The 24,755-nt window shown below is 36.6% G+C and overlaps 1 protein-coding gene across 6 annotated transcripts in view; it reads right to left on the reverse strand.

The window, feature by feature from the left end:
* Positions 1-24,755, reverse strand: part of Strbp (spermatid perinuclear RNA binding protein) — a 131,456-nt gene that overhangs the window by 37,226 nt on the left and 69,475 nt on the right. For all 6 annotated transcript variants that reach the window (XM_029536950.1, XM_029536948.1, XM_029536952.1 and 3 more), the window contains exons 6-10: positions 18,747-18,838; positions 17,756-17,851; positions 16,439-16,550; positions 15,757-15,854; positions 15,441-15,552 (exon numbers count right to left, since the gene is read on the reverse strand). In XM_029536950.1, the coding sequence (XP_029392810.1) occupies positions 15,441-15,552; positions 15,757-15,854; positions 16,439-16,550; positions 17,756-17,851; positions 18,747-18,838 (510 nt within the window). The remainder of the gene's footprint in view (positions 1-15,440; positions 15,553-15,756; positions 15,855-16,438; positions 16,551-17,755; positions 17,852-18,746; positions 18,839-24,755) is intronic.

Below are 24,755 nucleotides of genomic sequence, written 5' to 3' on the forward strand. Positions count from 1 at the left end.
TGTAGAAAAACTGAATATCCTGTATGCTATCATGTATGAAAGGTATGTTCAACAACAATAGAAATGGCAGAAAATAGAAAAACTCATAAAAACAAGATGACAGTATTAAATGAAAATTGGATCAGGTGAGAAATCAAGAAGGAACTATGCTGGGTGGTGATAGATTGTGCAACTTTGATCCCAGAACTTGGGAGGCAGAGGCAGGCAGATAGAGTTCAAGGCCAGCCTGATTTACAGAGTGAGTAGCCAGAGCTATATGGAGAAACCCTGTCTTGGGGATTAAAAAAAAAAAAAAAAAAAACGGAAGTAGGGAGAAGAGAAAAAGGGGAAAAGGGAAAAAGGAGAAAAAGGAAGAAAACAGAATTTAAACCAGACAATGGTGGTGCACATCTTAGATCCAAGCACTTGGGAGGCAAAGACAGGCAGATCTCTAAGTTAAAAGCCAAACTTGTCTACAGAAAACTCCAGGACAACAGAGAAACGTGGGGGTAGATGGGGTTATTTACTGAACAAAAATAGAAATACAACATATGAACATAACAAAATTGTATGATATACTGCAGGCAGTCCTCAAAGGAAAGCTCTTAACTCCGTGCCTACCATCAAGAAATCAGGAAAAATTAAGTATTAGTAAGTAAATGATACACTTGAACGCTTAAGAAAAACATGAACAAATAGCAAGAGTAGAAAAGAAGAAATAACATAGGGCTGATATTAATAAAAGAAAAACAACATCAATAATAATAAATGATATGAACAGGGGGTTCTTGAAAGTTGCGGGTGGGGACAAAAACAACTAGGTTGGCAAACCTTTATCAAAATTGACTATACGGTAGAGAAGACCCAAATTTAGAGATGAGGGATAGAGAGACAGCTCAGTACTAGGTACTAGTACTACATACTAGTACTAGGTACTGTTGCAAAGGACCTAGATTCATTTCCAACATGATGGCACATAATAATTCCAGTTCACTGTTTTTAACTGCTAAGTACTACTCCATTGTATAAATATACCACATTTTCTGTATCCATTCCTCTGTTGAGGGACATCTGGATTTTTCCAGCTTCTGGTTATTATAAATAAGGCTGCTATGAAAATAGTAGAGTATGTGTCCTTATTACATGTTGAAACATCTTCTGGGTATGTGCCAAGGAGAGGTATTGCTGGATCTTACTGTAGTACTATGTACAATTTTCTGAGGAACAGCCAAGACGAATTTCCAGAAGGGTTGTACGAGCTTGCAATCTCACAAACAATGGAGGAGTATTCCTCTTTCTCCACAGTCTCACAAGCATCTGCTGTCACGTGAATTTTTGATTTTAGACATTCGGACTGGTGTGAGGTGGAATCTCAGGGTTGTTTTGATTTGCATTTCCCTGGTGATTAAGGATGTTGAACATTTTTTCAGGTGTTTCTCAGCCATTCCATATTCCTCAGTTGACAATTCTTTGTTTAGCTCTGTACCCCATTTTTTAATAGGGTTATTGATTTTCTGGAGTCCATCTTCTTGAGTTCTGTATATATATTAGATATTGGTCCCCGATCTGATTGAGGATTGGTAAAGATTCTTTACCAATCTCTTGGTGGTCTTTTTCTCTTATTGAAAGTATCTTTTGACTTACAGAAGCTTTGCAATTTTATGAGGTCCCATTTGTCGATTCTCGATCTTACAGCACAAGCCATTGCTGTTCTGTTCAGAAATTTTTTCTCTTTGGCCATATCTTCAAGGCTCTTCCCCACTTTCTCCTCTACAAGTTTCAGTGTCTCTGGTTGTCTGTGTAGTTTCTTAATCCACTTAGACTTGAGCTTTGTACAAGGAGATAAGAATGGATCAATTTGCATTTGTCTACATGATAACTGCCAGTTATGCCAGCACCATTTGTTGATAATACTGTCTTTTTTCCACTGGATGGTTTTAGTTCCCTTATCAAAGATCAAGTGAACACAGGTGTGTGGGTTCATTTCTGGGTCTTCAATTCTATTCCATTGATCTACCCATCTGTTGCTATACCAGTACCAAACAGTTTTTATCACAATTTCTCTGTATTATAGCTTGAGGTCAGGCATGGTGATTCCACCAGAGGTTCTTTTATTGTTGAGAATAGTTTTTGCTATCCTAGGTTTTTGTTATTCCAGATTAATTTGCAAATTGCCCTTTCTAACTCTGAAGTTGGGGATTGCATTGAATCTATAGATTGCTTTCGGAAGGATAGCCATTTTTATTAATCCTGGCAGTCCATGAGCATGGGAGATCTTTCCATCTTCTAAGATCTTCAATTTCTTTCTTCAGAGACTTGAAGTTTTTAATCATACAGATCTTTCACTTCCGTAGTTAGGAGTCACACCAGGTTATTTTATATTATTTGTGACTATTGTGAAGGGTGTTGTGGCACTAATTTCTTTCTCAGCCTGTTTATCTTTTGTGTAGAGAAAGGCCACTGATTTGTTTGAGTTAATTTTATATCCAGCTACTTTACTGAAGCTGTTTATCAGGTTTAGGAGATCACTGGTGGAATTCTTAGGGCCACTTACATATACTATCATATCATCTGCAAATAGCGATATTTTGGCTTCTTCCTTTCCAATTTGTAACCCCTTGATCTCCTTCTGTTGGCTAATTGCACTGGCTAGGACTTCGAGTACTATATTGAATAGTTAGGAAGAAAGTGGGCAGCCTCGTCTAGTCCCTGAGTTTAGTGGGATTGTTTCAAGTTTCTCTCCATTTAGTTTGATGCCCACTACTGGTTTGCTGTATATGGGTTTTCTTGGGTTTAGGTATGGGCCTTGAATTTCTGATCTTTCCAAGACTTTTAAAGTGTGCTGTCTAGCTGCTAGTGTATGCTTTCTCTAGTTTCTTTTTGAAGGCACTCAGAGCTATGAGTTTTCCTCTTAGCAATGCTTTCATTGTGTCCCATAAGTTTGGGTATGTTGTGGCTTCATTTTCATTAAACTCTAAAACATCTTTATTTCTTCCTTTACCAAGGTATCGATGAGTGTTGTTCAGCTTCCACATGAATGTTAGCTTTCTATTATTTATGTTGTTATTGAAGATAAGCCTTAGTCCGTGGTGATCTGATAGGATGCATGGGATAATTTCAATATTTTTGTATCTGTTGAGGCCTGTTTTGTGACCATTTATATGGTCAATTTTGGAGAAGGTACCATGAGGTACTGAGAAGGTATATCCTTTTGTTTTAGGATAAAATGTTCTGTAGATATCTTTAAATCCATTTGTTTCATAACTTCTGTAACTTTCAATGTGTCTCTGTTTAGTTTCTGTTTCCAGGATCTGTCCATTGATGAGAGTGGGGTGTTGAAGTCTCCCATTATTACTATGTGAGGTGCAATGTGTGTTTTGAGCTTTACTAAAGTTTCTTTAATGAATGTGGTTGTCCTTGCATTTGGAGCAGAGATCTTCAGAATTGAGAGGTCATCCTGGAAGATTTTACCTTTGATGAGTATGAAGTGCCACTCCTTGTCTTTTTCAAAACTTTGGGTTGGAAGTCCATTTTATTTGATATTAGAATGGCTACTCCAGCCTGTTTCTTCGGACCAGTTGCTTGGAAAATTGTTTTCCAGCCTTTTACTCTGAGGTAGTGTCTATCTTTGTCCCTGAGGTGGATTTCATGTAAGCAGCAAAATGTTGAGTCCTCTTTGTGTAGCCAGTCTGTTAGTGTATGTCTTTTTATTGGGGAATTGAGTCTATAGATATTAAGAGATATTATTAAGGAAAAGTAAGTGTTGCTTCCTGTTATTTTTGTTGTTAAGAGTTTGGATTCTATTCTTGCAGCTGTCTTCTTTTAGATTTGTTGAAGGATTACTTTCTTGCTTTTTCTAGGGCAAAATTTCTGTCCTTGTATTGATGATTTCCCTTTATTTTCATTTGAAGGGCTGGATTCGTGGAAAGATACTATGTGAATTTGATTTAGTCATGGAATACTTTGGTTTCTCCATCTATGGTAATTGAGAGTTTTGCTGGGAATAGTAACCTGGGCTAGCATTTGTGTTCTCTTAGGGTCTATATAACATCTGTCCAGGATCTCCTGGCTTTCATAGTCTCTGCGGAGAAGTCTAGTGTAATTCTAATAAGTCTGCCTTTATATGTTACTTACCCTTTTTCCCTTACTGCTTTTAATATTCTATCTTTATTTAGCGCATTTGTTGTTCTGATTATTATGTGTCGGAAAGAATTTCTTTTCTGGTCCAGTCTATTTGGAGTTCTGTAGGCTTCTTGTATGTTCATGGGCATCTCTTTCTTTTGGTTCGGGAAGTTTTCTTCTACAATTTTGTTGAAGATATTTACTTGCCCTTTAAGTTGAAACTCTTCATTCTCATCTATTCCTATTATCCGTAGATTTGGTCTTTTCATTGTGTCCTGGATTTCCTGGATGTTTTGAGTTAGGATCATTTTGCATTTTGAGTTTTCTTTGATTGTTGTGTCCATGTTCTCTATGGAATCTTCTGCACCTGAGATTCTGTCTCCCATCTCTTGTATTCTGTTGCTGATGCTCGTTATCTATGGTTCCTGATTTATTTCCTAGGGTTTCTATCTCCAGAGATGTCTCCCTTTGGGTTTTCTTTATTGTTTCTACTTCCATTTTTAAATCTTGCATGGTTTTATTCAATTCCATCACCTGTTTGGTTGTGTTTTCCTGTAATTCTTTCAGGTATTTTTGTGTTTCTTCTTTAAGGACTTCTATCTGTTTAGCAGTGTTTTCCTGTAATTCTTTAAGGCCTTCTACCTGTTTAGCCGTGTTCTCCTGTATTTCTTTAAGTGAGTTATTAATGACCTTCTTAAAATCCTCTAACAGCATCATGAGATATGATTTTACATTCGATTCTTGCTTTTCCATTGGGTTGGGGTATCCAGGACTCAACTGTGGTGGGAGTGCTGGGTTCTGATGATGGTGAGCAGAGGTCTTTGTTTCTGCTAGTAAGATTATAACGTTTGCCTTTCACCATCTGGTAATCTCTGGTGTTAGTTGTTATAGCTGTCTGTGGCTGGAGTTTATTCCTCCTATGATTCTGTTGGCCTGTCAGCACTCCTTCGAGTCCAACTCTCTCCTAAGTCTCAGTAATCAGGCAAGCTCTCCTCTTGCAGGGAAGGTGCACAGAAGTCTGGAGATCAGCTCTGCCTCTGGCTGAAGATGAAGGTTCAAAAGGAACCCTGCCCCAGAAGCTATGTTGCTTCTGCAGCCCCCGAGTTCTCCTGCGCAGACTTGTCTCTTTGGGACCCTGGATACAAGATGGCATTCTCACCTGGTCCCGCGGTCACTGGAGGCCGATTCTCCTCTGGCAGGGAAAGTGTGCAGAGGTCTTGAATTCTTTGTATATATTGGATATTAGCCCTCTATTAGATGTAGGATTGGTAAAGATCTTTTCCCAATCTGTTGGTTGCCGTTTTATCCTACTGACAGTGTCCTGTGACTTAACAGAAGCTTTGTAATCTTATGAGGTCCCATTTGTCTATTGTAGATCTTAGACCATGAACCATTGATACTTTGTTCAGGAAATTTTCCCTTGTGTCCGTCCATCTATTTGAGGCTCTTCCCTTTCTCTTCCATTAGTGTCAGTGTATCTGGTTTTATGTGAAGGTTTTTGATCCACTTGGATTTGAGCTTTGTACAAGGAGATAAGAATGGGTCAATTTGCATTCTTCTCCATGTTGACCACCAGTTGAAGCAGCACCATTTGTTGAAAATGCTGTCTTTTTTTCCACTGGATGGTTTTAGCTCCTTCGTCAAAGATCAAGTGACCATAGGTGTGGGTTCATTTCTGGGTCTTCAATTATGTTCCACTGATCTACCTGCCTGTCTCTGTACTAATACCATATAGTTTTGTTTTGTTATCACTACTGCACTGTACTACAGTTTGAGGTCAGGGATGATGATTACCCCATAATTTCTTTTGAGAATAGTTTTTGCTCTCTTGGGTTTTTCGTTATTCCGAATGAATTTGCAAACTGCTATTTCTACCCTATGAAGAATTGAGTTGAAGTTTTGATGGGGATTGCACTGAATCTGTAGATTGCTTTCAGCAAGATGGCCATCTATATTAATCCTACCAACCCATGAGCATGTGAAATCTTTCTATCTTCTAATATCTTCTTCAATTTCTTTCTTCAGAGACTTGAAGTTCTTGTTATACAGATCTTGCACTTGTTTGGGTAGAGTCACACCAAGATATTTTATATTTTTTTGTGACTATTGTGAATGGTATTGTTTCCCTAATTTCTTTCTCAACCTGTTTATCCTTTGAGTTGAGGAAGGCTACTGATTTGTTTAAGTTAATTTTATATCCAGCTACTTTGCTCAAGTTATTTATCAGGTTTAGGAGTTCTCTGGTAGAATATTTGGGGTCACGTAAGTATACTATCATATCATCTGCAAATAGTGATATTTTAACTTCTTCCTTTCCAATTTGTATCCCTTTGATCTCCTTTTGTTGTGTAATTGTTCTGACTAGAACTTTAAGTACTATGTTGACTAGGAAGGGAGAAAGTGGTCATCCTTGTCTAGTCCCTGATTTTAGAGGGATTGCTTCAAGTTTCTCTCCATTGCTGTATATTGCCTTTACTATGTTTAAGTATGGGCCTTGAATTCCTGTTCTTTCCAAGACTTTTACCATGAAAGGTTGTTGAATTTTGTAAAATGCTTTCTCAGCATTTAATGAAATGAATTTATGAAATTCTTAGGCAAATGGATGGACCTGAAGAATATCATCCTGAATGAGGTAACCCAATCACAAAAGAACACACATGATATGCACTCACTGATAAGTGGATATTAGCCCAGAAACTTAGACTACCCAAGATACAATTTGCAAAACACATGAAACTCAATAAGAAGGAAGACCAATGAGTGGATACTTCATTCCTTCTTAGAATGGGGAGGGAGCTAGAGAAACTACCCAAGGAGCTGAAGGGGTCTGCAACCCTATAGCAGGAACAACAATATGAACTAACCAGCACCCCCTAGAGCTTGTGTCTCTAGTTGCATATGTAGCAGAGGATGGCCTAGTCGGCCATCAATGGGAAGACAGGTCCTTGGTCTTGTGAAGATCATATGCCACAGTACAGNGGAATGCCAGGGCCAGAAAGCAGGAGTAGGTGGGTTGGGGAGCAGGGCAGGGGGAGGGTATAGGGAACTTTCATGATAGCATTTGAAATGTAAATGAAGAAAATATCTACGAAAAAGAAAAAGAAAAAAAATGAGATGGTCATATGGTTTCCCCACCCTTTGAGTTTCTTTATATAGTAGATTACTTTCAAATCAAATACTGAACCATCCCTGCATCACTGGGATGAATCCTACTTCAAGATGGATGATTGTTTTTGATGTGTTCTTGGATTCTGTTTGCAAGAATTTTATTGAGTATTTTTGCATCAATATTCATAAAGGAAATTGGTTTGAAGTTCTCTTTGTTAGGTCTTTGTGTGGTTTAGGTATAAGCATAATTGTGGCTTCAAAAAACAAATTGGGTAGTGTTCCTTCTGTTTCTGTTCTGTGGAATAGTTTGAATATTAGTATTAGGTCTTCTTTGAATAGCCAGAAGCTGGAAAGAACCCAGATGTCCTTCAACAGAGGAATGGATACAGAAAATGTCGTACATTTACACAATGTAGTACTACTCAGCTTTTAAAAACAATGATTTTTATGAAATTCTTATGTAAATGGGTGGAACAAGAATAAATCATCATGAGTAAGGTAACCCAGAACACACAAGGTATACATTCACTGATAAGTGGATATTAGCCCAAAAGATTAGAACACTCAAGATACAATTCACAGATCACATGAAGCCCAAGAAGAAGGAAAACCAAAGTGTGGATGCTTCAGTCCTTCTTACAAGGGGGAACAAAATACTCAATGGAGGAAATACAGAGACAACGTGTGGAGCAGAAACAAAAAGAAAGCCCATCCAGAGACTGACCTACCTGGGGATCCACCTCATATGCAGTCACCAAACCCAGACACTTCTGTGGAGGCCAAGAAGCGCTTGCTGACAGGAATTGATATAGCTGTCTCCTGAGAGGCTCTGCCAGAGCCTGACCAATACACAGGCGGATGCACAGGGTCCCCAATAAAGGAGTTAGAGAAAGGACTGAAGAAGATGAAGGGGTTTACAACTCCATAGGAACAATAATATCAACCAACCAGACCCCCCCCCAGAGCTCCCAGGGACTAAACCACCAAAAAGAGTACAGATGGAGGGACCCATGGCTCCAGCCGCATATAGCGAATGGCCTTATTGGGCATCAATGGGAGGAGAGGTCCTTGGTACTGTGCAAGTGCAATGCCCCAGTGTAGGGGAATACAGGGCAGGGAAGTGGGAGTGAGTGGGTAGGTAGGGGAACACCCTCATAGATGCAGGGGTTTGGGGGATGGGATAGGGGGTTTCTACAGGGGGCAGGGGGAACCAGGAAAGGGGATAACATTTGAAATGTAAATAAAGAAAATATCCAATTAAAAAAAATACACTGAGCAAATTCAGAGAATCATAAGGTACTATACCAATACCTCACAAATTGTTCCACAAAACTGAAACCGAAAGAACATTTAAAAATCGATTTAAAAAGTCATTATTTCCCAAATCAAGCATGGACCCAACAAAAGAAGAAGACAATAAGTTAATATATCTGATGAGCATAGATGTTGAAATCTTTAATATAATATTTGCAAGCTGAATATAGGCATTTATCAAAAAGTTCATCAATCATGATCATCCCGGAGATGTGTGAATAGTTCGGCATCCGTAAATCAATAAATATAAGCCATCATATAAATGGACTAAAGGACAGAAAACAAATGATCTTCTATCTCATTAGAGGTAGAAAAGGCCTTTACCAAAATCAAACATCCCTTCATGATAAACATCCTGAAGAAACTAGGGTAACAAGGGACATATCTCAACATAATAAGGGAAATTTACAACTAACCCAAGAGAAAAGTATTTCCACTAAAATCAAGAACAAGACAGCCATCTCCATTGTCATTCAATATATTGCTCATAATCTTAGCTAGGGCAATAAGACAACTGAAGGAAATCAAGAAGATACAAATAAATGAAAAAGTCAAAACACTAAAAAAAAATACGTATGCTCAGACAATATGATTTTATGCATAAAAGACCCTAGAGACATCACCAGGAAATTTCTACAGATCAGAAATACATTTTGCAAACTGGCAGGATACAAAATTAACTCACACATCAAGAAACTCCCTATACAGAAATAAACATGCCAAGAGAGAAATAAAACAGACACTCACATGTGCATACATGCAATCTCAGAACATAAAGACGTGGAAAAGATGAATCATAGAACATAGTAGAAAATGGAAAACCTCCCATGCTTTGATGAGTTAATGTGATAATGACTATTCTATCAAATGTAATCTGAATTATTTAATATAACCTCCACCAAAATTCTAACATTTATATCAAATAAATACTAATCTTAAATTTCATATGCAAATATAAAAGCCCAGGATAAAGAACTAAACAAAGAACTGTAGGAGGTGTCAATATTCCTGAATTTAAGTTATACAGAATTATAGAAACAAAAACAAGGCTTAAAAAGTACCTCAGTAATGCTGAGCATGCCTTTAACTCCAGCACTCAGTACTCAGGAGGCAGAAATGGGTGGATCTCCTAGTACAAGGCCAGCCTGGTCTACAGAGTGTGTTCTAGGATAGCCAGGGTGACACAGAAATACCCTGATTCATAAAAACAAAAACAGCAGCAAAAAGTGGCTCAGCAGTTGAAAGCACTGCCTGCTCTTCCAGAGAACCTTTGTTCAAATCTTAGCAACCACATGATGGCTCACAACCATCTACCTGTAACTCCAGCTCTAGAAGATCTGATACCTTCTTCTGACTTCTACAGACACCAGGAAAAATATGCAGTACACAAATATACATACATGCTGGCAAAATACCCACACATATAAAAAACTAGCATGTCACTGTCATAAAAATAAATACAAAGTAAACAGGACTGAGAACCCAGACATAAGTCCATGAACCTATGGACATCTTGATTTTCGACAAATGGGTCAAAAATGCACACTGGAGAAAAGCCAGCATCGTTAATGGGGCTAGGAAAACTGGTTAGCTACATGTACAACAATGAAATTAGATTCCTATTTCTTAATTTGTACAAATCTCAACTCCAAACAGATCAAAGACTTAAACATAAGACCTGATATTAAGACTCTGATAGGACAAAAAGTAAAGAATATGCCTGAACATACAGTCTCAAGAAAGAGGTTTTTAAAGCATACCTAGACGGTATGCACATTAAGACCAACAACTGACAAACAGGACCACGTGAAGCTAAAACATTTGTACAAGCAAAGGACAAAAATACCATCATTTGACTAAGAGGCAACCTACAGTATGGGGAAAGAACCTACACATCTGAAAAAATGTTACTATCTAGAACATATAAAGAGCTCAAAAAACTAAACATCAAGGAAATATATTTCCCAACTGTAAAAATGGGACCTGGAACTAAAGAGAGATTTCAAAAGATCACACAAGTAGCTAAGAAACACTTTATTTCAAAATGGTAAACTCTCGGTCATCAGGGAAATGTGAAAATTAAAACTACCTTGAGATTTAATTTTATCACAGTGAAAATGTCTAATGTAAAAATGACCAGCAAAGACCAGCAAATGCTAGAAGTGTATGAAAAAAGAAATACTTATTCAATGCTGGTGGGAGTAGAACTGATGTAGCCACTACAGAAATCATATGTGGCATTTCTACTAAAAGCTGACAGTAGATCTAGCACAAGATCCACCTATACCCACCTCTTGGGCTATATCCAAAGGACTCACTATCTTATTACAGAGATACTTGTTCATGTTTGTTGCTGCAATATTTATAATGGCCAGAAATCAGAAACAATTTAGATGGCCAGCAACTGATGAATGGATAATGAAAATGTGGTATATATTTCCAAACCAGAATATTATTCAACTGTTAATATAAATAGATGTAACTGGAAATAGTCATCCTGAGAAAGGCAACCCAGACCAAGAATGAGAAACACTACATGCTTTTTCTCATATGTGAATGTTACCTTTTAAGCTTTAGATACATGTATTTCATTTGGAATACCCACAGAAGTTAGTTAGGTAACTAGTAAGAGGCCATAGGAGAGGAGGGCATATTTTAATAAAAGGCCAATGTAGTGTTATAAAGGAGGAAAGGAAAAACATGAGACAGGATTAAATGAGATGGTAAAAGATGGAATATGGGGAGGCACAAAGGCAAGACTGAAAGATACTCCTCTAGCTTCCTAAATATATACACATATTAAAAAACAGTTTAAATGGAACTATATGGGAACAATATCCCACTTAGAAAGCATACACTATTGGATAAAACCCCCAGTACCAGGAATGATTTACTTCTTTTTGGACTGCTAGTCAACGGAATTTCATAAACATTGCAGGTTATTGACAATGTTATCAGATACCCTCCAGAACTTGAGAGTAAGACACTATTGCTTAAGAACACACATACTTGTGCCACAGAACATACAGAATTCTAGCTGGTACTCAACTGGAAGCTTCATCACTGCTAGACAGCTTTCACGGTGATGGAAGGTGCTATGTACATGACCAGAGAAAAAAAGTTAATCATCAAAGTCATCCAGCTGCAAGCTACAATATACTCTGTGAGCTACAATAACAACTGGCCCAACAAAACATGCCTCATAGCACAACTCCTGCACAAACATCATAGGAGTAAACAACCTCTTTTTAAAGTTTGATCGACAGCCCAACACCTGACACTATTAACATGACCGAGAACCTGTGACTAGACAGGTACAAGCCCTAAGAGAAAAACTCCTACTATTTATTATTCTGCTATATGGACATATCAGTAAAACAACTCCTAATGACTTATTGATATACCCACAGATCAGTGCACTGTTCAACTCTCATCATTGTTTTTTCTTGGAAGACAGCAATTAACACACAGATCGACAACTATTCAACATGCAGGCACTTTGGAATTCTCAGCCCTAGAACGTCCTATTATCAGAACCCTTTACTCCAGGCTCAGAGATTTGTATAGAAAACAGCAAGGAAAGATTAGAGCCAGAGATAGTGGATTGCAAAACGTTGTTCCAACTGTAATAAGGCAAATGCAGATATGAAATTACAGGGATTATGGCAAATGTAAATAACAAAACAAAAACAAACAAAAAACAACAACAACAAAAAAAAAACAGGATCAAGCCACAAAAATCTCAGCATGGAAGAGACATAGTAGGCATGAAGTCCCAGCCCTATCAGCAATTGACTCCTGCAAGAGGGAAAATCAGCTTTCTTTAATGGTGTCACACTTGGTATACAGACAACACTCCTGTGCAAACCCTACGCCTAGGAGTAGTCAGCCAATACAAACTGGACTTGCTGGAAAGGGAGAGAGAGGGAGACAGGGAGAGGGGAAGATAGGATGTCCTTGGGGGCTGAGGGGAGCAAGGAGACAGGAATAAAGGGGTGGAGAAAGAACAAACATGAGAGAAAGAAACCGTGAAGTTGGGTGGGTAAGTGAGGGAAGATCTGAATCTCCAGTGGGATGGATATGATCAAAACTACATTCTATGAAATTCTCAAAGAATTAATAAAAACATTATTTTAAGAAAAGAATACTTCATGTGAAGGAAAAAATGAATTATAGGAACAAACTTAAATGTCTGGAAACCTGGTGATAAAAGCATCAAACTGTAAGGGAGATCATCTTTCAACAAAAGCACAAACTGGTTAACTGTTTTCACCCAGTCATACAGCTAGCAACTGATACCTAAGATAGAAACTGCTTCTCTGGTTCTGTTTTATGCTGTGAGTTGAGTAACATATAGTTCTCAAATTGTGGTTAAGATCTTTACATTTTAAAATAAAAAAACCTAAGTACCATAATAACAAATACATAGTTTTACTATCTGCTAGGGGGAGAGTACTGTTGTGAATAAAGTGACTGAAATAAAAATCTGTTACTAATCCTAAATAGTTGAATTTTTTTATTTATTCAGTTTATAGAAAATGTCCGATGTTACATTGGACATGTCTTTTCCAGTACTTTCTCCAACAATGAAAGAAACAAATACTGACCTCCTACAGATTGTGAGTTTTTCTTTCCTCAGGAGCTTAGAATACAAGGCACTAGTGATTTTTTTTTTTCTTTTTTGGTTTTTCAAGACAGGGTTTCTCTGTATATCCCTGGCTGTCCTGGAAATCACTTTGTAGACCAGGCTGGCCTCGAACTCAGAAATCCGCCTGCCTCTCCTCCCGAGTGCTGGGATTAAAGGGTAGTGATTCTTTTTTTTTTTTTTTTTTAATTTATTTATTATATGTAAGCACACTGTAGCTGTCTTCAGACACTCCAGAAGAGGGAGTCAGATCTTGTTACGGATGGTTATGAGCCACCATGTGGTTGCTGGGATTTGAACTCCGGACCTTTGGAAGAGCAGTCGGGTGCTCTTACCCACTGAGTCATCTCACCAGCCCAAGGGTAGTGATTCTTAAGACTTCTTAGCTCACCGGGCATGGTGGCACACGCCACCTGGTCTACAAAGTGAGTTCCAGGACAGCCAGGGCTATACAGAGAAACCCTGTCTCAAAAAACCAAATAAGAAAAAAAGACTTCTTAGCTCACAACTACCCATGTGCTTAAAGAGTGGCTGAGGCTCAGCACTTCTTTTTTACTATGTGTCCACATAAAGTATAATAGAAATTGAAACAAAAGTATTAAAACAGAATACAAAAGAATATTCCAATAGCCAAGGGACATCATAGGATCTCCTGGAAAACTTGTGCTTTCATAAAAGGCAAAAAGGATACCCTTTTCCCTCAAAACTCTTATTATTTTTATGTAACAGCTTTGAATTTTATTGTTTGTTTTCGGAGTCAAAATATTGCTATAAGCACAGCTGCCTTCAAATTCTTAAAGTACTTGCCTCTGCCTTGAAAGTACTGGGGTTACAGTGATGTGCTACCACAGCCAGCTAAGCAACAATTCTGATCTTGTGGACTAGACTAGACTAGACTATGTTGTCCAAATAAATAAATTGGGTGTTTATTTTTGTAATGTCATTATTATTATAATAGTATTCATTATAGGAGGTAGGCTACGTCTTAGATAAAGAATATCTAATATCAAATAACCTGCCTTTCTTATGACTGATGGGATGATAGAAAAACATGAAATGTTTTCTGAGGTACAATGAGGGCACACTAGGTATATAAATTCACATTTGAGTATGTATTCTATTCTAGGCCCTCTATTAGACATTTTAACCTAACACCAGCCTTTAAATAAAGTAAAAAAGATGGTAATATCTCTACTGAGAAAAATTGTAGTCAAAGCCTCAAACTAGTACATAATAGAGATATAATTAGAATCGTACTACAGAAATTGACCATTTTTCCATTGATAGCCCCCAATCAGAGTAGTTGAGTTTAACAGTTTCCTTCAAGATTAAACCATTCCATCCTGCAGGGAAACTCCTTAAGCAGGGAAGTGACAACAACAACAAAATAGCTTCTAGAACTCCCTGAAACTGACTAGATTCACTAGGGCCCTTCCTTCCCTTTCAGGGTAAGCAGAGCTCAACTATAAAGAAAACTCTTAGACAAGAAGGACTAACTGCATGGAAGAGATTTGGAAAAACTGAGGCATCCAGAAAGACATTCTCCGACCTGTTGTATTATCTACAGACTGTGGTAGTATGCTCCAGGTTCCCAGGTTTTATGAGCTGTCACATGTACTGGGGTAGGCTTTTATGACACAGCTATCTGAGTCATCTCTGTTCCTGTAAGTAACCCTTCACTCACATTACCATATAATAACCCCAATAAAACTCATTGGTTCACCAAGCTAGACTTTGGTGGTATCCATACCTTGGTCGGTTGTGGTCTCCCTATCTATGATAAGAAGAAAAGTAGTTTCATCTACTCAAGAAGTTTTGTCACACAACGAGTACAAGCAGACAAATACAAATGAAAGGTGGTCATGAATTTTCCAATACATTTTTCTCATTCCCTGCATTTTTGTTTTCTTTCTTTCTAGGAAAACCTGCAAGCTTCAGAAAGTTCATCATACTGAATAGTGACAAAGATAATGTCTCTTCTTGGGTTATGGTTTATCTCCTCTCCTTAGACCAGAAGCCTAAAGTATGTATGGTCCTTAAGTCTATGTAGTCTCATAGACTCAACAAAATCTATCAACACTGGAAAACGAGGTGATCACTAATAAAAACAAATGAGACAGCCAGCTCATGTCACTAATGTTTGGGATAGAAGCCAACAAAATTAAAAAGAAAAGCAGTGATTTGGATGAACAATGCTTTAAGTTCCCTAAACAAAGTACACACCACCACTATCAACTCTAATTAAAACAAAAAACAAAAATTTCATACTCACCTTCTTTATCAGTAACTGACCAGGAATACTTCTGAAAAGGCTTAGTAGACGGAAGAGGGTCCATCTCCAGCACTTTATAAATCTGGCCAAAGGCTGATAGTCTAAGTGCATGCTAAAGAATAAAACATCATATTTAATCCAATCTCAATAAACATTCTAGCTTATATAACATTTAACTCAAATGACATTATCTACTTTTTGTTATACTGATAGAATTCCCTAATTTACGCATACAAGAAAAGCCACCTCATAAAACAACTCAGAAAATGGAAGTTACAGTATCTTTCTCAACAATCAGTAATATACCAGTGTATACCTGTGCACTATGGGTGATATCTTCTTTTTGCTGAGTGGTCATATAGCTTAGAGCATCTGTTGGGTCTCGCTCACAAGGATCATGAAGACCAGGACCACCTTTGCCAAAAGAAAGAAAAAATAAAAATTTAGAACTGAGTTTAGGATATAGGAAACAAAAGAGAGAAGGGGGAAAAGCTAAAGAATTAAAAGTCTGCTCAATTAAGTGGGATATTAAGGACATTCACAGTTCTAGCACTTAACTGTCCTTATTTTATTTGAAAATAACCTAATACCAAGTTGAGTCACACTCCAAGAATTTAGAACATCACTGAGGAACCATTCCTGATCTTTACATGGATTTTATAATTAATTTTTCCATATTTAATACTGTACTACAATTAAAATGAAATTCATACTTTTAAAATAAGGATTTACATTTCCAAATTCAGACCTTCAAGTGAAGCAAATTCATAGCCATTTCTATTAGTACCTTTTATGTTAGTACATATAAAACACAAATTAGAATTACTGAAAAAGCTTTACAGTACTCTTCCACTCATAAACATTCTAGTTGCTGAAATTCTAAAGAACAGAACTCCTACACATCATTCTCCTCAGCAGAGGACATTTAGCATATGCTTACATAAATTAACTAAATTGAGAGTTTTCTTATTCTTCTGCCTAGAGTTTGAAACCCTTACCAGGAAGTAGTATTCCAGATGCCAAACACTCCATTACTCGTCTCAAGGCCTCCCCAGCGCCCAAAGGTCTATTACAAGTACCTATAGACTTTTCACATATAAGCTCTAGTGGCTAGAAGATATTAAATTAAAAATTAGTACATGCACCAAGTGTTAAAAGGATTCCAGTTAAATGTGAGCTGACATTTCAATCTAAACGAGAAGCCAAAAAAGTGTAGACAATTTAGCATTTAAGGAGCATTTAACTCTTCCCCCCATGATTATCTACTCTAATCCAACCAGTTTTTATAATTTTGGTTGTGAACCTAGAATTTAACAGATGAGACACCTCTCCAGTACCCAATCATTTTTTAAACCAAATAGTTTTAGATATTTTCTAAAAACATTTAATATAAAAATCTTATGATTTTTAATTACCCTAATTTAAAAAAAAACCTAGTCATATAATTAATTTACAATTAACATGTTTTCACATATGTAATAGCTAATAAATAATAAAGGTACGAATTGATCTATCTAAATCCTACTTAAATTATGAAACACAACTATAAAGAGTTCAGTCAATCAGGGTACTTCAAGAGCAATAATTAGAATAAGCAAAGAAACCCATCTCTATATTAGATAAACTGAAACTCATGATGCTGCACAAATATTCATAGTTGTTCATTATTTTATAAATGAACTTTTATAACATTATTTTTACAAATTTTTAAATTCTAGTCCTGACTGGATCAGGCATAATTTCCAAATTAAGTCAATGTCACAATATATGTTATGTCCATAATTAGTATTAGTATCAGGCAAATACTGCACTTAACCTAATAGCAGACAATCTTTAAAGTATATACTGTAACATTGCACTTAACCTAACATGTTAGGATTTGTGTCTACATTTCATGAGAAGTTTAAAAGACACCATTCTATCAAATAATCTCCACACAAATGGAACACCACACTAATGGCAATGGGCCAGCCAAAAAGGCTATCATAAGCAGCAAGTGATCCATGAGTGACCAATGATCCATACAGAATTCAAAGGAGAACAGCACCTACTTCTAAAAGGTATAGAACCTTTAAGTCAGAAAAAAACAATAGTAAGATAGACTTTAAAATTTATATAAATAACAGGTCTAAACTTAAATGACAAAACAAGAGAAGTTATATGCATAAAAAATTTCATAAAACTGAATAATTATTTCTAGGGCAAAAACAGACATTTGCCATAACTAACTCAGAATATAGTCATAGTAATATTATTTGAGAATTTCCTCTGCTATAGCTTCATATTTGTTTTTTCATCACATTTAAAGTACTTACCCATCCTTTCAATGGTGCCCATGTGGGTACTCTGTTGCACAAATCACGCAGAATGCGGAGGACAATTACACATGATTTTAATCCATTTGCCCTTGCCTAAAACAAACAAAATGATGCCAATATTCCTGTAGAAATCCATTTCTCATTTGAAACACACTGATCATAGATAACTTTTTAAAATGAATACCAACTAGCAAATAATTTACTAGTATTCAAGCAAACTAAATGATCAAGTTATGAAAAATAGCAAGTTATTGGTTCAGGAAGGTGGGTTTTTTAATTAAAAGGAGTATAGAAAAATTCCTTTTGTAAACTCATGGCAACCCTATTCCAGGTACTATATTAACATTTATCTTTTGTATATATTTTACAAGCCACCCTCTGCTATTGAGAATAGTAAGTCAAAAAAAGTATTACATGATAACAAAATAACATGGAGAGAAAGCAAGTGTATAAAGTATTTCCTATGCAAGTATGCACGCTTGAGTCCAAACTTCGGAACCTGTGTTTTAAAAACCACTTAGAATCTCAGTATTGAAGAAGCAGAAATAGGCTTGCTGACCAGTCAGACTAGCCTGTGTGGTGAGTTGCAGATCCCCATGAGAGACCTCATCCCAAAAATGGCAACATGTATAACTCCTGAGAAATGACATTGAAGTTGACCTCTGGTGCACAATGACAGAAGACAGATACAGACAGACACAGTCAGACAGAGAGACAGAGACACACACACACACACACAGAGAGAGAGGAGAGAGAGAGAGAGAGAGAGAGAGAGAGAGAGAGAGAGAGAGAGAGAGAGAGAGAAAGAGAGAGAGAGAGCGCTATTCTAGGCACTGTATCCAAAGGAACCGATTTACCCTGACAATAACTCAATGAGCTACAAACTTCCCATTTCATATAAAACACACATCTCACTAAGTGAAAAGTGGTCCACATATAATCTACACATGGCTATACAGAAACAGTAAAGAAATAATAAAGTGCCAACCTGAAACCATTTGGCATGTCGAAGAGAAGCCAAGGCATTCAGGCATTTTTGCCTGTCCAATAAGTCCGGAGGGTCTTTCATCATAACATTTTCTAATAGTAAAATGGGAAAAAGGAAAACAGAAGCAGTTTGAAAGGATGTTCTTAAAAAATTATCAATAACAACAAAAAGAAAGCATTTGAGTGAACTTATAGTAAGAGTCACAGAAAATTTTATAATGATTTTGTTGCTTCTTTTTAAAATTAAGTAAACATTATTTAACATAAATAGTCATCAGATTCTGTGCAAAAGTAAAGGAATTCATTCAGCAAAGGAATCAATGACTACTGCTTCTTATAATCAATCTGAGTTCTTATTAATGAACATGTATACCATCATAGATTAACAAGATAAATACAAGCATTGTTTCCTTTGGCAAGCTACAAAGAAGGACATCTGAGAACAATAGCAATAAAAATGTTTGGTTTGTTTTTTTTTTTAATAGAAAAAAATTGGATAACTGATCAGGGTCTAAAAAAGTCGTAACTCTTATACAATAGTAAAATTAGATGTGTTAAATATATGTGTGTAGCCAAAATATAAATTTGCTTCTAGAAAACCTAGTCACTAGAATAACACTAGAAATGTGATTCCAGTAATGAGATCTCAAATGTTACCTTGAGGTTCATTCACTATTCCTTTCTGAAGTCCAAATTTTAAAACTACATATATAAAATAAATAGAAATATATTTCTTATTTATTCATCTCTTTTTTTTTTAAGGCAACTCATAATAGACTGCTACCCAATTTCACAATTGGTTGAGGTGGTCAGAAGCAGCAAAAGTTAATCATGATTAACAATAAAACCCACATACTTGAGATGTCACATGATACTAAATCCAAGTTTCTAACACCAAATTCACTTCGGCTGAGCTATGGAAAAGTGGGGTTTTTGATTTTTAATTCTCGATGCACTGCTTAAAAGCATAGTTCCACAAATAGACCCCTACAAAAAGGTTTGTCTAGCCACTAAAACAGATTTATTATTCTCTCTTAAGGACGCTTTTAAGCCAGGCAGTGGTGATGCATGCCTTTAATTCCAGTACTTGGGAGGCAAAGGCAGGCAGTTATCTGGTGTACAGAGTGAGTTCTAGGACAGCCAGAGCTACACAGAGAAACCCTGTCTCAAAAAAAAAAAAAAAATGCTTTTAAACATATGTGTTATAAGTTCCACCAATGCTTCCTCTCAATATTCTGCTAACAGCAGATATGGAATACTCTGCATGATTCAAGGGATGCAAATCCTTTTAAATGGCATACAAGAGCATGGATACTTTTTTGTTTCCTTGGTTATCAGTGACTCTACAGTGGCAAATATAGTGTTTATTCTATTAGTTAAAATGTTTCTAAATCTGAAGGCATAAAACCACTGCCCTGCTTAAAACTACAACTATAAGAACTGTGGGTTCCCTGTACTGCTGCAACATTAAAAGACAAAATGTTACTTATTTTCTGCTAAGTGAGCTCCACAGCAGATGTCTACATTGTTCCCCATTAACACCTGCCAACAAAAATCACAATCTCATTTTATTACTCAGTTCTACTCATAAAAATAAGAAGCCTTAAAAAGAATTATGAATGTGGACTTTTTACAGACACAAAACATACAACTGAGTCATTTTAGTGTTTTGTCATCAAATTGTTTAATTGTAGTTCATACAAGCATCTGTATGAAGCTCAGTAAAAAATAAAACATCTCTAAATGAGTTATTAAACTCTCTTAAAAGGTAGATTCCCAAACAAATGTTGACTAACTGCTAAGGAACACAATCCAGATTGCTTATTTTTTTACAACTTCAATTTTTAAAATAATAGTAAAGCAAGTCAAGTTTTATTCTTCCATCTTATGGTGTCAAGATGAAGGGAAACAAAAGAAGAGGGCATAGGAAGACAGGACAGAGGAAAGATCTGGGAAGCCAGAACTCTTCAGTCACCTCCTAGTATTTTAGTCAATGGTCAGAGAATCTAAGTATACCCCCTAATTGTGACACGTAAATTTGTAACAGAGACAAGAGAAAGATATTTTTGATGACTTCTTTTATCACAAAATTAGATTATAACCACAAACTCTTACTGGAAAAAAAAAAAAAAAAGCTCAAGACATCAGCTTGCTACAGACAGCCAACATTTAGAAACAACAGATTTTACTAAAAAGAGATGAAAAAGAAAAACACTGAGGACTTGCAGCAGATTCCCTATACATCAACATCAAAATGGCCATGTTTCTTCATGTTCTGACAGTCAAAAGATCCAAAATGTTTCACTATTCATGAGGCTGGAACAGCAGGGGTGTAACAATGCATTTACTTTACCTTGAAAGATTTTTTGTATTATGCGGTACATAAGCATATGGCACTGCAGTGCTGCTTATCAGCCCAGCTTGTCCATTATTCCCTTTATATGGCTAATGATGTAGTTTTACATATTTTCACTGATTCATTAATGTAGTAATCACAAAACTGCTGGGGGAAAAAAATGCCACTCCTGATGAAACCTCAATACGGATATGCAGTTGTGTGTGTGGTGTGTGTGTGCACTTCAACTTTATTAGGTAAGCCAAGATTTTCTTTTTTGAAAAAAAATCATCAAGTAAAAACTGAAAATCAGGGCAGGTGAATAGATCCCAGATTAGCCTGGTCTACAAAGTAAATTCCAAGCCAGGGATACATAGAGAAATCCTGTAGGGAAGAAAGAAAGGAAGGAAAAGGAGGGGGGAGGGAGAGGGGGAGGGGCAGGGGAGGGGAGAAGAAAAAAAGGAGGGAGGGAGAGAAAATTTAAGTATACAACTATGATCCATTTTATTTGCTTTGTAGGAAACATAAGAAATAGCCCAGGAACATAAACAAGTATTGACAAAAATGTCACATGCAAAGAAAACAATTTTTAAAAACAAGAAAAAAATAAAATAAAATAAAATAAATTTTTTAACCTGCCTGTGTATGAAGGTACATGAGCATTCTGAATAATGGAAACATTAGAAAGAAGTCTATTATGCCTAGCCCTGTTCATTCATCAGACAGTTGTCTTTTCTCAGTGTCGTACATGCAAGCTATCTGCCCCTGTGAACAGAACACTAGCCTATAGAGGAAACACAGAGGGAAAGCCAGGAACAACTAACTGTATGTCTAGAACCTGGCTCTTCAAAAGTAAAATAACTGAGCTGGGGTATCATGGCAGGCTCCAAGGAGATCTGCATAAAGCTGAGCATAATTGGTTTTAGTATGTCTGAAGAAATCCTGAAACTTCTTTTCTCTCAATTCCTTGAAGCTTTCTGGAAAGACATTATGCTTGAGCTATTGTTCATGAAAAACATAAGGACACAGTAATATGAACAAACAGATGCAGCAATAAGGTAGATGCAAGAAGCACTGTCCTCTTAATTTGCCTAATTATGCCACAAACACTATCAAGCAATGGAAAGAAAACTTTGCTCTACACAGTGCATATCTAGCACCAGGAGAAGGCAGAAAAATGAAGCCTGCAGCACAATTATGTACTGCAACAATCTACTGTCCTAGGACATATGTCAGTGAACTTCTGCAAAGAAAAGTCAGTTCATCTTGACATCAACAGGTGAAAAGGAACTAACTCTAAGACTTCTCTTTCAAGTTCTGAATCTACCTCAATATCAAGAACAAAAGTTAATTTTAATAAGCCAGAAAATGCTTTATTTTTACCATCTTCTTGGTTTAAAAATACAATGCAAATATAATTTATAAACAATTTAACACCCCCCCCCAAGTATGTTTCTAATTTAAAATTACAACCACCAAAGTTGAAGTTGTATAATAGTCAGAAAGAAACATTCAGCTAAAGCATCCATGTACCAACCCTAGGCAGGAATGAGAAAAAGGATTCTATACTAGACTGCCAAGTTAGCTGGGCAAAATATGATATATTGCTCCTTATAATTTTTAAATAAATCATGTATGAGGAAAAGCTATTAACATGGTGAGCCATATAAAGCCATAACAGAAATATTACTCAAGCGATGTAAGATACCACCCATTCTTTTTTTTTTTTTTTAAAAGATTTATTTATTTATTTATTATATGTAAGTACACTGTAGCTGTCTTCAGACATTCCAGAAGAGGGAGTCAGGTGGTTGTGAGCCACCATGTGGTTGCTGGGATTTGAACTCAGGACCTTCAGAAGAGCAATCGTGTGCTCTTACCCACTGAGCCATCTCACCAGCCCGATACCACCCATTCTTAACATTCCTTTTTTATACACCAGACTGCATTTTCTCTGCTGACTGAAAATTCACTGTGCAGATTCGTGTGTGATATTCTCTAGTAACATACTTCTGTATCAGGTACCATTCTAGGTACTTAGGATCAAGCACAGGAGGGAAGAAGAGGGGGAAAAAAAGATACCGACCTTCCAAAGAGCATAAGCTACACAATAAGCCAATTCATAATTAGTACCACAGAGTATTCTATATACTCATAATACTGGATTTCAAGTGTGGTTTAAAGTTTAGCTATATGGACAGGGATCGTAATCCTAACACTCAGTATGCTTAACTTAAGCAGGAGGCTTTCTCAAGCTGGTATTCTTACAAAAAAATTGAGCTCCAGGACAGCCAGAAACTACACAGTAAGTTCTTGTCTCAATAAAATAAAATAAAATAAAATACAAACAATAAATAATTTGGTTGTGATAAGGTTTGGCTATCTGAATCTAGTGTGTATACATTATCTCGCTTTTAGTAGCTGAGTGGTTTCTGCACTTTCCTACTTTGAACATCACTGTATATAAATTCTCTCATTGAACCCTGCAAACAATTTGCTGTTTCTGTATATCTATACTCTGAAATTAAGATGCTTGCCCAATGTCACACAACAATAATTGAGCAAAGAACTGAGCATACACATTATGCAGCAAGATCTGTGCTTTTCCTTCTGTGCCTTTTTTTTTTTTAAAGGAAATACACAGTACTAGGGAAACGGTCATTCTACAAGGCCTCCTCACCCTAACCCTAGCCCTAGTAAAGGGTTAGAGTGTGTAAATACAGCATAGGGGAACTCTTGTAACGTCATTCTTTTAAAAAGGGATATTCTCATTATGTACTCTCAACAACTTAAAACATAAATGGTGGTTTGATGTAAATGGTTATATACACTTCTACAGAGGAAATATTAAAGATAAATTTAATGTCCTACCCTAGCCTTGTCCTCTGGCTCTGCCTGTTCTCAACTTTCCTTTAGTGTCTATAAATCATTAAATGAGTTTAGATTTAGCCAAAATCATTTAGCAAGTTAAGAGAGGGAAGAAAAATAGTTGATTTGTGTATCTACTGTAAACTATGTATTTGGGAGTAGTAGAAGCAAGCCACAATAGTATTACAAAAAGTCTCAGGGTAGAGGGCAGGTGCCTACAAGACATTGTTAACTTTGAAAAAGAAAATGAATAAAAAGGAAGAAGATGCTATTTTTTCAGTGCTAGGTATCCCTGAGATCTAAATGTGCCTTCTGTTTCCATTCCATGTAGATGCAGAAAATTACATCAAAGGAAAGAATCATGTCCAAGTGAACAAACACTGTAAAATCCAGATTGCAGATACCAAATTATGCTAGCTGCTCCAAACTGCACAGGAATATATACAAAAAAGCATCTATGACAAAACCAGAATAGACAAAATGAATAAACTGTAAAATACCAAACTGGTCATCACAGCTGGAATATTAAGAACAGCACCAAAGCAAATCTTTCTCCAATCAAAAGTAGAAGTAACATTAGCTGATTCCTTAGTCTTACCTGACCTCGCCAAGCTGATGAGAGTCAGTACACAGAGAAAGTCCTTTAGAACCCTAGTTACGTAAAACACCTTACCAAAAGACTGTATATTATATGATATAAATCCCATTCTGTGGTTGTAATGGCTAGTTTTGTGTCAACTTGACACAGCTGAAGTTATCACAGAGAAAGGAGCTTCAGTTGGGGAAATGCCTCCATGAGATCCAGCT

This window comes from Mus pahari, chromosome 3 (assembly GCF_900095145.1).
Source record: "Mus pahari chromosome 3, PAHARI_EIJ_v1.1, whole genome shotgun sequence".
Classification (NCBI taxonomy): domain Eukaryota; kingdom Metazoa; phylum Chordata; class Mammalia; order Rodentia; family Muridae; genus Mus; species Mus pahari.